Source organism: Egretta garzetta, unplaced genomic scaffold, assembly GCF_000687185.1.
Source record: "Egretta garzetta isolate BGI_Z169 unplaced genomic scaffold, ASM68718v1 scaffold161, whole genome shotgun sequence".
NCBI lineage: Eukaryota > Metazoa > Chordata > Aves > Pelecaniformes > Ardeidae > Egretta > Egretta garzetta.
Genome location: NW_009258754.1, coordinates 1,148,082 through 1,161,364, shown reverse-complemented (window position 1 = coordinate 1,161,364; position 13,283 = coordinate 1,148,082). Strand labels below are relative to the sequence as shown.

The 13,283-nt window shown below is 42.6% G+C and overlaps 1 protein-coding gene across 1 annotated transcript; it reads right to left on the bottom strand.

Annotated features, from left to right (window-relative positions):
• Positions 1 to 8,311: 8,311 nt before the first annotated feature.
• SCG2 (secretogranin II) lies at positions 8,312 to 10,201 on the bottom strand. Its single transcript, XM_009649126.2, has one exon. The coding sequence runs from the start codon at positions 10,196 to 10,198 to the stop codon at positions 8,312 to 8,314; it is 1,887 nt and encodes a 628-aa protein (XP_009647421.1). The 5' UTR covers positions 10,199 to 10,201.
• Between the last annotated feature and the right edge of the window lie 3,082 nt (positions 10,202 to 13,283).

The following is a 13,283-nucleotide window of genomic DNA, read 5'->3' as shown; positions in this document are numbered from 1 at the left end:
TGCTCGGTGGCAGGCAGTGGTAGCCAAGTGGTGGGGGTGGGAGGCCTCCCCAGCCTCGTTCATCACCTGGGTCTGGGGAGCGCTTCGATGAGCATCCAGTATTAAGTTAAAAATGTAAATGTTGCCTTTAGCGGGGTTAATGAAATAAAATTAATCTGATTTTCTGGCAGTCTACTTGTAGATTGGATGGATGGGAAAAGGTGTTTGAGCATAGTATTGATTGTATTGATTGCACTTCAGAATTTTCTTGGAAGGCTGTTGTCAAAATACTGTTCCTCAGGGACTCGATCTGCCTGCCACAATTTATCTTAGCATATTTTTAATGTCCAAACTCCTTAACATCCCCTCCATTCTTATCTCTCTGCTTGAACAGAGATCTGTATTTTCGGAGTTGATACTTCAGCCTGTTCAGAAGGCAGGCGGGGAGGGCTGAGGGGGATCTATAAATAGCGTCTTAGTCTGGAGCAGAGAGATTTGGAGTCTGATGTGGCCATCTATGCGTGAAGCAACGATCGGCTCCACAGAGGGCACATTAAGCTAACCTTAAAGGAACTTCCTGGCCAAAGCAACGCTGAAGAAAATTAGACTTGCTCTGTGGCTCCCCATGTGAAGTGATTTTTAACTACACATTAAACTGTATTTTTTAGCTCTATGTTTGTCAGTGTGTCTCAAATTATTTACACTGGTGTCCCTGATTTTCCCACACGAGGGAGGGGAAGATGGGGCTGCAAGATGGCATTGAACGTTGGTCTGTCCGTGGCAGAAACCGCTGGGTTTCCGATTCCTGCCCCCGCATCTTCTCTGGGCTGGGGCCAATCTTCAGCTTAAATATGGCCTCGTTATGTGGGCTATCACAAAATTTACTGGCATAGAAACAAATGGAACTATATGGTACAGAGCTATGTGAAGCTGTTAGATTCACCTGCATTGTGTCAGATATAAATAAGACTGATGTAAAAGGTGTTGCCAAATTGGGAAGTGGCCAGTAGCATTGAACTCTTGAGTAGGATCGGCAAAGCCCAGTCTGCTGACTCTAAAAGGAGCAGAGGAGAAACAGCATAAAACTAAAGCAAAACCAGTATTTTTGTAACAAGTAGGAAAGACATCACGAAGTTGGAGGGTTTGATACATTTCCTTTCAGGTTTTTTTTTTTAGTTGTTCATAATTGTGGCATTTTCAACAGTAATTTTTTTCTAGCGTAAAAATATCCACGAGCTCTTCCCAGCAGTTAAAGGTCCTTTGGATGAAACAGCCCCTTCATTGCAAGGGGGAGGCTCAGGAGCGCAGAAGACAGAAACTTGTGGCATTGAAGCAGCCACTGTGCCCCAGCCACCCCTAGCGGTTTGTGTGGCTGTGGTGGCACCAGCTTCAGCCCCTGCACTCCAGGGAGGAGAGGCCTGGGGGGGCTGGCGGGTTTTAAGTAGAAATTAGAAAGCCAAAAATATGTGTAAACAGAGTTCAACCTGACTATTGCTTCTAGGGAAGCAAAGTCCAAGGCCATGGGTGAGACTAAAGGACTTGTGAGTTTGTACAGTCACATTTCATAGAATCATAGAATGTTTTGGGTTGGAAGGGACCCCTAGAGGTCATCTAGTCCAACCCCCCTGCAGTGAGCAACCCACCTTTCTGGGCAACCTGTTCCAGTGTTTCACTACCCTCATTGGAAAGAATTTCTTCCTTATATCCAGTCTAAACCTACCCTGGATTAGTTTAAAATCATTACCCCTTGTCCTGTGACAGCTGGCCCTACTAAAAAGATTTTCCCCATCTTTTCTATAGGCCTCCTTTAAGTACTGAAAGGCTGCAGTCAGGTCTCCTCGCAGCTGGTAGAATACGCTGGTGGTTGCAGACTCACATACAGAATAAAATTTTCAGATTTCATTTCCTTCTTAGTCTCCTTCAGTGCGCTGGTCGCTAGCGCAGAGTTTCTACCTTGTTGCACCCGTGTTTGTAAAAAGAAAATCAATTGGCTTTATATTGGATCTGAGTAAATTTAACCTTGCGGAAAACAGTTCTCCTTCAGATTATATTTGCATCCCAAAATTTACTTGCAGGGATTTAACGCATCTCCCTTTGTTGTGTCACATGAATGATAAGCAAAGAATATTGGGTTTATCCCCTTTAATGATTTATCTTTATTTTTATCTTTTCTGCGGCTGTACATAGTGTTCCTGGCCTGGCTTTTACATGCTTAGTATGAGAGTACAAGTACTGGTAGCATCTAAGTGGTTTGTTGCTCTGTTATGACATTTATTAGCAGGTGGCAAAACACATAGCCATGGTGGAAAATGCATTCCTTGCAGAAATTATATGTTGCATCTCATCCAAACAGTCTGACACCTCCTCTTAGGTCAAAAAGGAGAGAGAAAAGTGGGGATGGGAGGTTTCATTTTTTATTTAGGGGCAACAGATTTACAATGGGATTCTAAATGGAATCTAAAATCTGAGCTGGATAAAAGATCCATTTAAAGGAAGGATGGGTTTGGAAAGAGTTTTAATAGACAATAAAGAACGACCACATGTTTCACCTGGAGCTCTCAGCAGACAGGTGCAGTGTGCCTCCTCTTCTGTGTGTTGGCATGAGTGTAGGGCAAGAGGAGAATAACCCAAAAAGGCTTTACCACAATGATCCTGAGCAAAGTTCTGGCAGGGGCGGATCTCACCATCTCCAGCAGATGAGATGCCCCAGTGGTGGTGACTGCAATAAGCAGAGTAGTAGGAGAACTGCCCTGAAGTGGGTCACCCACTTGAAAAATATGGGCTCAGATTTGCATAAACACTTACTTCTCACATAAGCATGTAAATGGAGTGGTACAAAATACACCCCACAGCTACACCAGAAGAGATTCACTCTAACTTAAGCATGAAGCCAACCAAATCTGGTGGGCTCAGATTTGGTGACATAATCAGGGAGCCACAACAGTGGTATAAAGCTCATCCTTTCTTTTAGAGCCTGTCCTGGATCCTGTTCATCCAACCCAGAGACCCTGGCTGCCTCATGGCACTCCCACCATGTCGCCCCGTCGGAGCCTGACTTTTCTGCCAGGATAAAGCCAGAGGCTCTATTTTTAGCCCGATGCCAGGAAGGTGTTTGGGAAGCATATCATGGAGCAGCAATTATAGGAGCTGGAGAGTTGCCAAACAACCATTTCCTAGCTCTCCTCCCCCAGGCGCGTAGGACCTGCATGGCTCATTGTCTGCAGGTTTTTGTCTTAGCAAAGCGTAGGACCTGCATGGCTCATTGTCTGCAGGTTTTTGTCTTAGCAAAGGAAGGCAGAGCTCTCTGCGTTGGACCGCCAGTCATTACACAGCAGATCTGAATGGATGTGGTGCATTTAAAATAATTGTACTATAGTTATTCACCAGCGTACATTACATTTGGAATCAGAGGTTGCTTTTCTTTCTTTACAAGGGGAAAACATTGTAAGTGAACCCGTAATTTTGAGTACGCTAATTCCAAGACATTTGCAGATTCTGAGTGGTTTCCTGGAATAACGGCCTCTCTCAAGAGGAACGTCAAATGCATTTAATCAGCCACATTTAGAGCTCTGCAGCATCTGCAAATGAATTATTAACAACCTCAAATGCTTTTGAATGATCCAAAAGTCAGGAATAACGTGGCTCTTCAGATAATCAGCTCTGATTCAGGGCTTCTCCTTTCCACCTTATGCACTAGAGGCTCTGCACCTGCCTGCTGCTGCTCACTGCAGATCCTTGCAGCTCGGATGAACCTCTCCAGAGGCACTTGGGTAGCTGAACAAATGCAAAGTGCAGCTGGCATCCAGCTGTGTCTGCATAGATTTATGTATTGTGTAGTAAGTAGCCACTGATTGGTGTTGTGCACCTTGGGGGGAGGTAAGGGATGCTCCAGGGAACGCAGGTCCCGCACGGCAGTCATCGCTGCACATGACACTTGTCCACAGAAGTCCTCAACTCCCACAATCCTACATCTGATCTGAAGTGATGGAAGATCGGTCTGGGTAAGGTTTGTCTGGAGAAGCAGGTTTGAGTCATGAGTCTTCTCGTTAGCTAGCAACAGCAAGGATGGCAGAATAAAGCTGGGAAGCAAAGCATGGCTCAGGACGCCCGGGTTCCAGCCTTGGCTTGCCCTTTGCCATGCTAAGAAAATCACAAGATGGCTTATGTTGCTTTGCCTGCAGAACAGGTATCTGGTAAAGTGCTTTGAGCGGTACTAACGACTGTCACATTATATGTGACTCAAACCCCTTCCACTGCAATGTGGAAATACCCTTTTAGAAAAAGATGATTGCAACAGTCTAATTTCTTCAGATGAGGTAATGTGGTTACATGAATTTTTGAACAACAAATGTCATTTAAGAGCCCCTGCTGACAAAATAATGGAGCCACCAAGGTGCAGATGTAAACAAAACACTTGCAGTAGCATGTGAGTTAATGAAAAAACAAAAAGATGTTAACTCTTATGGATACAATGAATTCTAGTTTATGTACAAAGAAATCCTCCCTCGGGTCCTGGGGAAGGTGTTCAGCAGCTTGTTATATTCAGACCAAATGCAGAATGTCTGTTCAATCTGCTTGTTGGGGAAGACCTTAAATATGAGGACACGACAAAGCTTACTGCAGGTTTTAAGAGGAAGATGTGAGCAGAAACATTTTTCTTTGCTGGACAAAAGCCTCTGATAGAGAGCACAAACCAGCTGCATCTGGGTTGCTGTCAAATCATAGCACAAAAGAGTAATTAAAAATCTACTCCTTACTTTGCCTGAGTAAAAATTGCAGGGTGGTCACTTAATTTTGTATGTAATTATAATAATAAGCTGGATCATGTGGCTGTTAGGGATTACTCATTTGGCGTGTGCTACTAACAACATGACTGTTTGTCCCACTATGCTCATCAGGAACGTATGAAGCACGGACAAATGGAAGCAGAAGCGGCTATGGCTGTTAGGAACAATTAAGCCCTACACAGCCTCTCTGCAGGGGGCCGCTCCAGAGGGCCGTAATGGAGCAGATCCCGCATTACGGTGGACGTGCGGATAATGCTGTCTTGCAGATTCAGGTACAACTATCTGCTCTTCTGCAGGAGCTTTGGCTGCGTAGCAAGAGGCAGCTATAGCTACCAAGAGGGTGCTGCCTATTGCCTATTTGCTCATTTAATTTCAAAATGGGATTGGGGATTTGTTTGTTAGAAATAAAGTACTTTGCAGGGAGATCAGCTGTCTGCTTTCTGTGGCTGGAAGAGGAAAGGGTACTGATGTCACTTTTTAGCTTGAAATCAGCTTGAAGCTTCCACGTAGTTCTGTTATACAATGTGCAATTCTGTTATTTCAAGCTCAGCATCCCTTTCCTTGTTTTTGAAGATGAACCACAAACAACAAAGTCCCTGATGGCTTGCACACCCTGTGAGACGGTCTTCCAAAAAGTGATGTAGTTACTCATGCCAAGGTTTGGATTTTCCAAAGCTTTTTTCCTCTTCCACATGGTCTCTGAAAGAAACTGTCCTTTTATGCATAAGTTTGTACCTCTGGCTCCTTAGATCCAAAACCATTCTGGTATCCAAAATTTGCATTGAGTTCTCCTTGAGTAAGAGCCCAGAGGCGGCGTTTATGCCAAACAGCTCCCTGGAACTTTGGTCAGCTCGGGAGCCTGGGTAGCTCGGGGAAGGGAGGGCTAGGGGCTGTGGTAGCAGGGGAATGAAATGAAGGAACTTAAAACTACCACCAGTCATCGCTGACCATGTTTCTTTTGTGTGGCGTCTCTTCTAGGTCCACCGCAGATGTTGTAAATTAGATATATTATTGCCTGGGCTATGCTCAAGGAATAATGGCTGAAATGGGGACCTGTGAACCTCTGTCCCTTCGCTGGAATCATTCTTTTGAAAAGAATTAGGTCAGCTAAAGAGGTAGGACTAATAATAACATGCTACCTTAACATACCTGCTGTAAAACATCATTGTTTTGATGCAGTCATCCTTTTACATTGACTTTAAAAAAACCCAAGCCCTTTAAACCATAAACCCCACTGCCTGATGGTTTTGTTTTCCACTTGAAGAGAGCATTGAATACATTCTGAGCCGAGTCCCTCAGGAAGGTCTTCAGGTCTGGGGACCTTCAGTGGCTTTCAGGGAACTGTGGGGCTGCAAGTATCATCACCTCAAGGCAAGAGGAGCACCACAGTGCAGTTCAAAGGCTGGGTTGTGGCGGAGGCTATCCAAGTGCAATTTTAGGACAAAGCAGAAGCAAAGGTTGGCACTTCAAAGCATTTTCATCTTCCTTTCCTTGGGCACGGTGATGCGTCAGGCTGCCTCCCGGCTGCCATAGCAACGTGTTGCTCATCCCTGCATCACAGGGGCGAGGGGGATGCTCCTCCGAGCCTGGGGCTCAGCAGCTGCTGGGGGAGGAAATGGAAAAGCTCCTTTTTAAAGCACCATTGTATATCACCATTGAAAGAAAGGAGGGCAGCAAAAGGGGAAAAAAATGCAGTTTTAATTTTCACTGTGAAAAAAATAGATCAACTCCTACCTATTTTAGCCATGAAGACAAAAGCAGCAACATGCACTGTACCATGGCTGCCTGGTAGCACACGTGGTGCCAGGTGTTAGCTTTAATGTGTGACTTTATTACCTGCCCAGAGCTGGGGGTAGAGGGCAAGTGTTGGGGAGCAGTGTAAGGATCAAGGAGAATAACAGTATTTGGAATCAAGGTGATAAAAATGATTATTTTTTTTAAAGGGCACTTTTGTTTTGGATAAAACAGTGATTCCAAGTTACCTGTGTCACAAGCAAGTGCGTGTCAAATGGCAATGGGTTTGTCCTTTACAAAAGTGAATTTAACTCTGTTATTTTTTTCAGTTCTGTGTTTAATGTTTTGACTCATCCAAGTAACAGGGAAGCAAAGGATTTTGCTGTGGCCCAAAGCAAGAGCCCTGACTGAGCTCCTGGTGTCTTGGGGTAATGGGGACACTGAAGACGAAGTCTTATTTCTGCAGCCTTTGTACTTTGCTTCTTTAGACATTGCCTCACCAAAAATCATCCCCACCCCACTTAGCAGAGATGAATTGCTGAAGAATACCACAGGGAAAACCACTTTTAAACTATAATCCTGGAAATGCTTATGCCTGACCTGGCCTAGTGAAAACCATGTCTGACTCACAGGGTTACACAAGCACATTTGGTTCTGCACAAGAGCCATAACTTTTCCAGAACATCCGCTGCAGGTCTTAACAGGAGCTCAAAAGACATTTCAAGTGTCCGGGTAATGTAGTGAATAATAACGGTTCTGTGTATACTTATGTATACATGTAACAGCCATTTCATTACATTGGAAATAATATTTTTATTAGACAAAAAAAGTGATGTTACCTACAGCCTGAGTTCTCTGCTTGCCTTGCCTTGGAGCCTGTCTCATTCTTCGTGGTAGCCATCGTGAGAGATGGCAAGGAACCCGTCTGCTTCCCATCCACTTCATCAAAGCTTTCCCAGAGCTGCTGCTACTCACATACAAAGGTTCAATTTTATATTTATTTAGTGCCTCGCTACAGAGTCTGCCTTAGCTGGACAGATCATTTAGCTTCCTCCCACTGCCAAGAGATACCTCAACATTAATTAGCGAGGAGAGGGGGAAGCGCAATTTTCAAAAAAGGTAATGCAGTTACTGCCCTGGTTGACTTCAGAAAGCTCTTCAGGTACGCACTGCCCTTAAAGATAATGACAGTCAGTGTTCTTACAGTCCAGAAAAAAAACAGAAGGATAAGCTACCGACTTATTCTACTGTAAAATAATAGATTTCAGAAGAAGTGTCTGTAGAAATAAAACATATGTTTCTGTTTCAAATGACTATGACTTTATCAACTGCCACAAACACAGTCTGTTGTCCAGAAATAATTTATTCATCAACAATAAAACACTGAATAGAAAAAGCCTTTTAAATAAAACTATATATATAATGCTTTATTTTTTTATTTGATACTCCACAAAAAACACTACAGACAGTAACAAAATAATCCAATTAATCTTAAAAATTTCAAATTATAATTGTCACTTCATTTATCATGTTTTATTAACAATGCAAAGGTCATTTGTTTACATATTATAGTTTTACTTGATTTCATTAAATTCTTTCTTAAAACACTTGAAGCAATTTGTTGTTTGCCCCATAATTTATAACATATATAAGTATATCAATAAACAATATAACAGCTCTGAGAAAGATAATGCAGACTGTTCAATGGTAAGTAGTCTACCATAGGTTGTTTAGTGGGAGAGTGGGAAGAAATCACAACTGAATTGGGATAGAAGTCAACACATTGAAGAGAAATAATATTTGGGGAACAATTACATATTTTCCATTGCCCGTTTAGTAATGTGATCTCTTTCGAGCTCTGATTTCTCCTGTTTTAGATACTCTAGCACCTTTGCTAGCATATCCTCATCCAGATACTGCCTGCTTTGCGTGTCATCGGTTTCCCCAGCCATGGAAAGCCTTTTGCTGAGCGAAGCCAACTTCGCAGCCTCCTGCGGTCCCAGCTGGCTTAGGTGCTCCCTGATGGCCTGCTCCAGCCGGTCATCTTCCTGCAAGTCACTTTCAGAAGCTGGAACTGGGACTCGTTTCATCTGGTTTGTATTGATAACTTCAGGGTACTTTGCCAACACCTTTGCCAAGTAATCGGCCAGCTCTTCGTCCTTCTCGTTCAGTTTCTCATACTCCATTTGTCGCCTTTCCAAATCGTTCATCCAGGCAGCTTTAGGAAATGGGTGTCCTTTCAATCTTCTGGGAATGTAAGACAGTCTTGGCAAATCATTTTCTTGATTAAGACGATTTAGCAAGTAGGAGGGATTCTGATTAGCTAAATTGTCAGTTCCCAGAAGACTGACAATATCTTCGATATTGAGGTCTTCAGGTAAATTTTCTGGAATAACATTAAAAGGCTGCTTCATGTACCCGTTCTTAGAGTTTACGTTATTTTTAAATATATCACTCTGTCCTAGATTAGTTTCAGCGATCTCATCAAGGTCTTCTGGGAATTCTGCTTCCTGCTCAGCTTCCAACCTTTCATTCTGAAGCTGCTTTGGTTCTCCAGCTTTCAACATGTCTATTAAATCCTCAGGAGGAATTTGTAAATTCCTTGAGATTTCTATTAGCTGAGCTATGGACTGAGGATCAAGTTGCTTATCCAAAAATGTGGGCGCTCTTTTTTCCTCAAGTTCTCCTCCAGTCCTTAATTTCCTATTTGCAGCACCGCCCATCAGCCTCTTCAGGTAGTAATTCATTAGCTTTGAAACGTCCTCCAACATATGATCTTTATTGTCTCCTCTTCTTATTTCATCCTCAAGGAAGCTGAGTTTCCCTGATCTTTTCATTTCATCATCGATCTCCTCTTCATGTTTATCAATTTCCTCTTTGCTATTTTTTATCTCTTCCTGGGTCTGACTTTCCACTTTCTCCTCTATGGGATTCCAATCTTCTCCGCCAACCACATCTTCATAGGCAATGTTATTCACTTTATATACATCATCTTCATCATCCGTATACAATTTCTGGTCCTCATCCAGCCTTTCTTTCTTGTGGTTACTAGGTCCTGCCATCTTCCCCAACTCCTGAAACACAGACTCCAGCGTAGCAAGACTTTGGGGTGTGTATTGCTCTTCCACTATTTCATTAGTACGTTTGAAAGGACTGTCTCTTGAGCTGTCTTCATAGTGCCCAAGTGGCATTTTGAGATATTTTTGCCACCTCTCAGGCCACTTGTAAGCCTCATAATCATCAGTCACTCCAGCTGGAAAGTTGTTATCTGAACTCAGACCAAAAGGTTTATTCTCCTTTGGGCCAACTTTTGACTCTTTCTCAGCTTGTCGCAAGGCTTCCAACATTACCTTAACCCATTGGGACTCATCTTCAGTCAAAGAATCCCTTACATTATCTGGTAGGTGAACCTGATCTTTGTTTTCTTTCTGTTGCAGGAGATATGGGACACTTTGGAAAGAGTTGTAATCAGGGCTGCTTTCTCCCTTGTTAGTTTGCTTGCGAAGATCCTCTATGTATTCCAAAGCTTTGATCATATCAGGATTTGGGAACCTTTGTAAGTTTTTCATTACATAGTCTGGGTCTTTCTGAAGCAGCTGATGCTGCTGGAAGGAAGCTGCATCAACCCAACAGATTACGACAAAGAAAAAGGCGAGAGCACAGGCTGCTTCAAGCTGGAAGGCTTTAGTTTCTGCCATATTTAAAATATTTCCTTGAAATAAAGAAGAAGAAGAAAAAGGAAGCAGTTAACATATGGAGACAGACTTAGCAAACTGAGAAGCGAAATAGAGAATTTATTTTAAACTGGAACTTATGAAGAATACCACCAGTACTGCACATGCTTTTATTAATTGTGGAAACCTAATATACAGGAAAGCCATATATTTTGGTGGAAATCTGAGATTTTCTGAATTTTTGCTATGATTCCTCAGTTATACTGGAAACTATTGGTTTCCTATACCAGAACTTGCTTATCTCTATGTTCAATGTACTTTATGAACATCAAGTTTCCAATGCAGCACCAAAGTATAAAATACAAATCCAATGTAGCTCATGCAATGCCCATAGAGGAATCTAGATGTCATTTTGATCATGAAAATGAAGGCTGCAAATGGTAAAATCAGCATATCCATATATTTAAATGCTGCTTAAAATATTAATATTAAGACAGCATACAGAATTATTTTGTGAGAATGTTCCATAGGGAATCTGATTTCATGCCAGGGCAATATCACTGAATGGTGCTAGACTGCAGTAAAATTAATGTAATGAAGTGGAGAAATGGCCTATAAAATGACTTGCAAGTTTATTTCTGTCATTATTATTAGTGTTACTACTTCTCTTTTTGCTATTTCATTTAAAAAAATACATTATTTGTATTACAGCTGAATTTTATTTAAGAGGCTCTACAAGTGAACCATTTTCCTATGGGCAATGATCCCCTATATGAAGGACAAACTATAATTTATCCTACACGTACAATATAATTTTAGTGAATCCTTTAAAACCCATCTCGGAAATGAGCTCGAGTAGGTAGGTTCTGAGTGGTGATTTCATTCATTCATTCACTTCAGCAGAAATTGAATCAGGTCCCAGGATGGGCAGAAACGTGACCGTTGGCTAAATGAGTGAGCTAAATTCAGTTGGAACAGATCAGTAGAAGCCCATGTCTAGTCAGTCTGCCCAGCTTACGGTGGCCGACAATCAACTCTGGAACGGAAGTGGGAAAAACATGCCGCCGACTGAAATAAGAACATTACAGCACGGCTGAGTGTGAGGATACAGCTGCACAGGCCCCGTCCTGCGGGAGGCTGAGTACCCTCCACCCGGTGAAGGGAAAAACTGCCGCCACTTATTTCCTAGGAGATGCTCAGGCACTGATACACTGGGGCCATGAGGCAGGCTAGACTCTGTTCTGATCCAGTTACATTAATGAATAAAGTACAGTAATGAGAAAGAAATTATAAAGATAGAAACCACTTTGATTAATTGACCTATTTTGGTTCCTTTGGTTTCTGGCTTGGTCAAAGCATCCTGTTGAGATGCTGGTGATTCGTGACAGACTGAAAGAGCTTTGGATACCACTATTTCCCCGCTGGTCTAAGTAGAAAGCAAGCGTGAATATGCTCATTTCAGCTCACTTATAGATTTTTCTGCTCAGTTTTTGTTTCTAACAAAATGTGACTGACTTAAATAAATAATTAAAGCCCTATCCCCACACACCCCCAGTACCCCTGGGCAAGCTAACAGCCGTAATAGCAAACAATTTCCCCAAACATTTCTGACTACTCAAGCCTGGATACATTTGAGCACTGATTTCACACAGGATTAGTTCAGAAGAGCTGATTAGGTCCCACCCTTCAGATCTGAGTTTGCCCTGAAACAAAGCCAACCCAGCGCTTCATTTTCTGTCACAGAAAAGGCACCAGTCCTGTACATAAATGTGTATCTCCGGGAAAACAAAACAAACCAAAACACTTTGGGATTTATTGTAGCAAATCCATGAAATCAGGACTTTCTTTCCCAGCAGAGGCTGGTTATTAGCAGAGGTAGTTTGATTAAACTCTCTCCTTTCCGAGGGGTGGGGGAAGGGCGAGTTGTTCCACAATTATCTGCCAGGCACCTCCCACTCACAGACACCAGCACCTCAACTTCCTTTGCTGCACACAACTGTGGATTGTTACAGCCCTTGTAACAGCCGGCAGCATCCCGTTAAAATCAAAAATGCGCGGAGCCAGGCAAAGTTTAGTTTAGTGTTCCACGAGAACGTTGCCCAACTGGGTATTTCCTTTGCAGGAATAACATTGACTCCTCTCTACACAGTTTGGGTGCCTTTCTCTCTAGATCAGTTTTTCACTTCTGATTTATTAGGTTTAAGTAGATGACACTTGAAACCCTTGCCAAATGGTTTGGGGCATGGTTCCTTTTAAAAGCAGGTCATAAAATCTTGTCATTAAATATACTGCATTATCTAGGGTAAGAGGACCCCTTCCAGTCTTTCAGACTTTAATTCTGTATTTTTTGGAAAACAGAGGACATTTTAGACTATCCTTAGGATCTATGGTAAAGCATTCTCTTCTGTGCCTCTCAAAGGACAATATGCTAAAATGGCTGTTTTGTCTCCAGATGGCTACTTGTGAAGCCAGCCTAGATGGGGAGCGTATTTTCTCCTCTACTAGCAGCTAACAAACAGGAAAATCGTCTTTTGGCCAACAATTGTAGAAGTTCCTATTTACAAAATGAGGCAATCGAGTTCACAATTTAACATGTATGAAGGCAATGGAGACTGACAGAAGTTCCCCCAAAAAGCCAGACAAAAAAAAAAAAAAATCTCCTTTCTGGAATGTTTCCATGGCAGCAGTAATTTTCTCTCTCCATCTCTCTTAGCGGTCGTCTCTGATGTGAATGCAATGTTTCTAGTGAAAATTTGTGATGAAAACTCCTAAGCTTTCCTACAGATGAGTCCCTGCCCTGAGAGTCTGAGGGGGAATCTGACAGCAGTTTTCCATAAGGAAAATAAAGAAATACCTTGCACACTCTTCCTCCTATTTGCTTTTGCAATAAATAACACATAGCAGTAAATGAGCATATGCTCATTTTCATTGGAGCACGTCTAACCCTTTATCCTGTGCAAGGGACCCAAAAGATGAACAAAATAACAAGGGGGGAACCCCCCCAAGCCCCAGGGTGTTCTGACTGAAGATGGTGGCTGTTTGTGCACCTCTACATCTGGGCAGTTAGTCGGCTCGTGTGCGCGGCCAAGGTAACCTCACAGCCTGTATT

Bases quoted from the DNA above. Each gene is read 5' to 3' on its own strand.
- SCG2 (XM_009649126.2), bottom strand. From the start codon at position 10,198: ATGGCAGAAACTAAAGCCTTCCAGCTTGAAGCAGCCTGTGCTCTCGCC.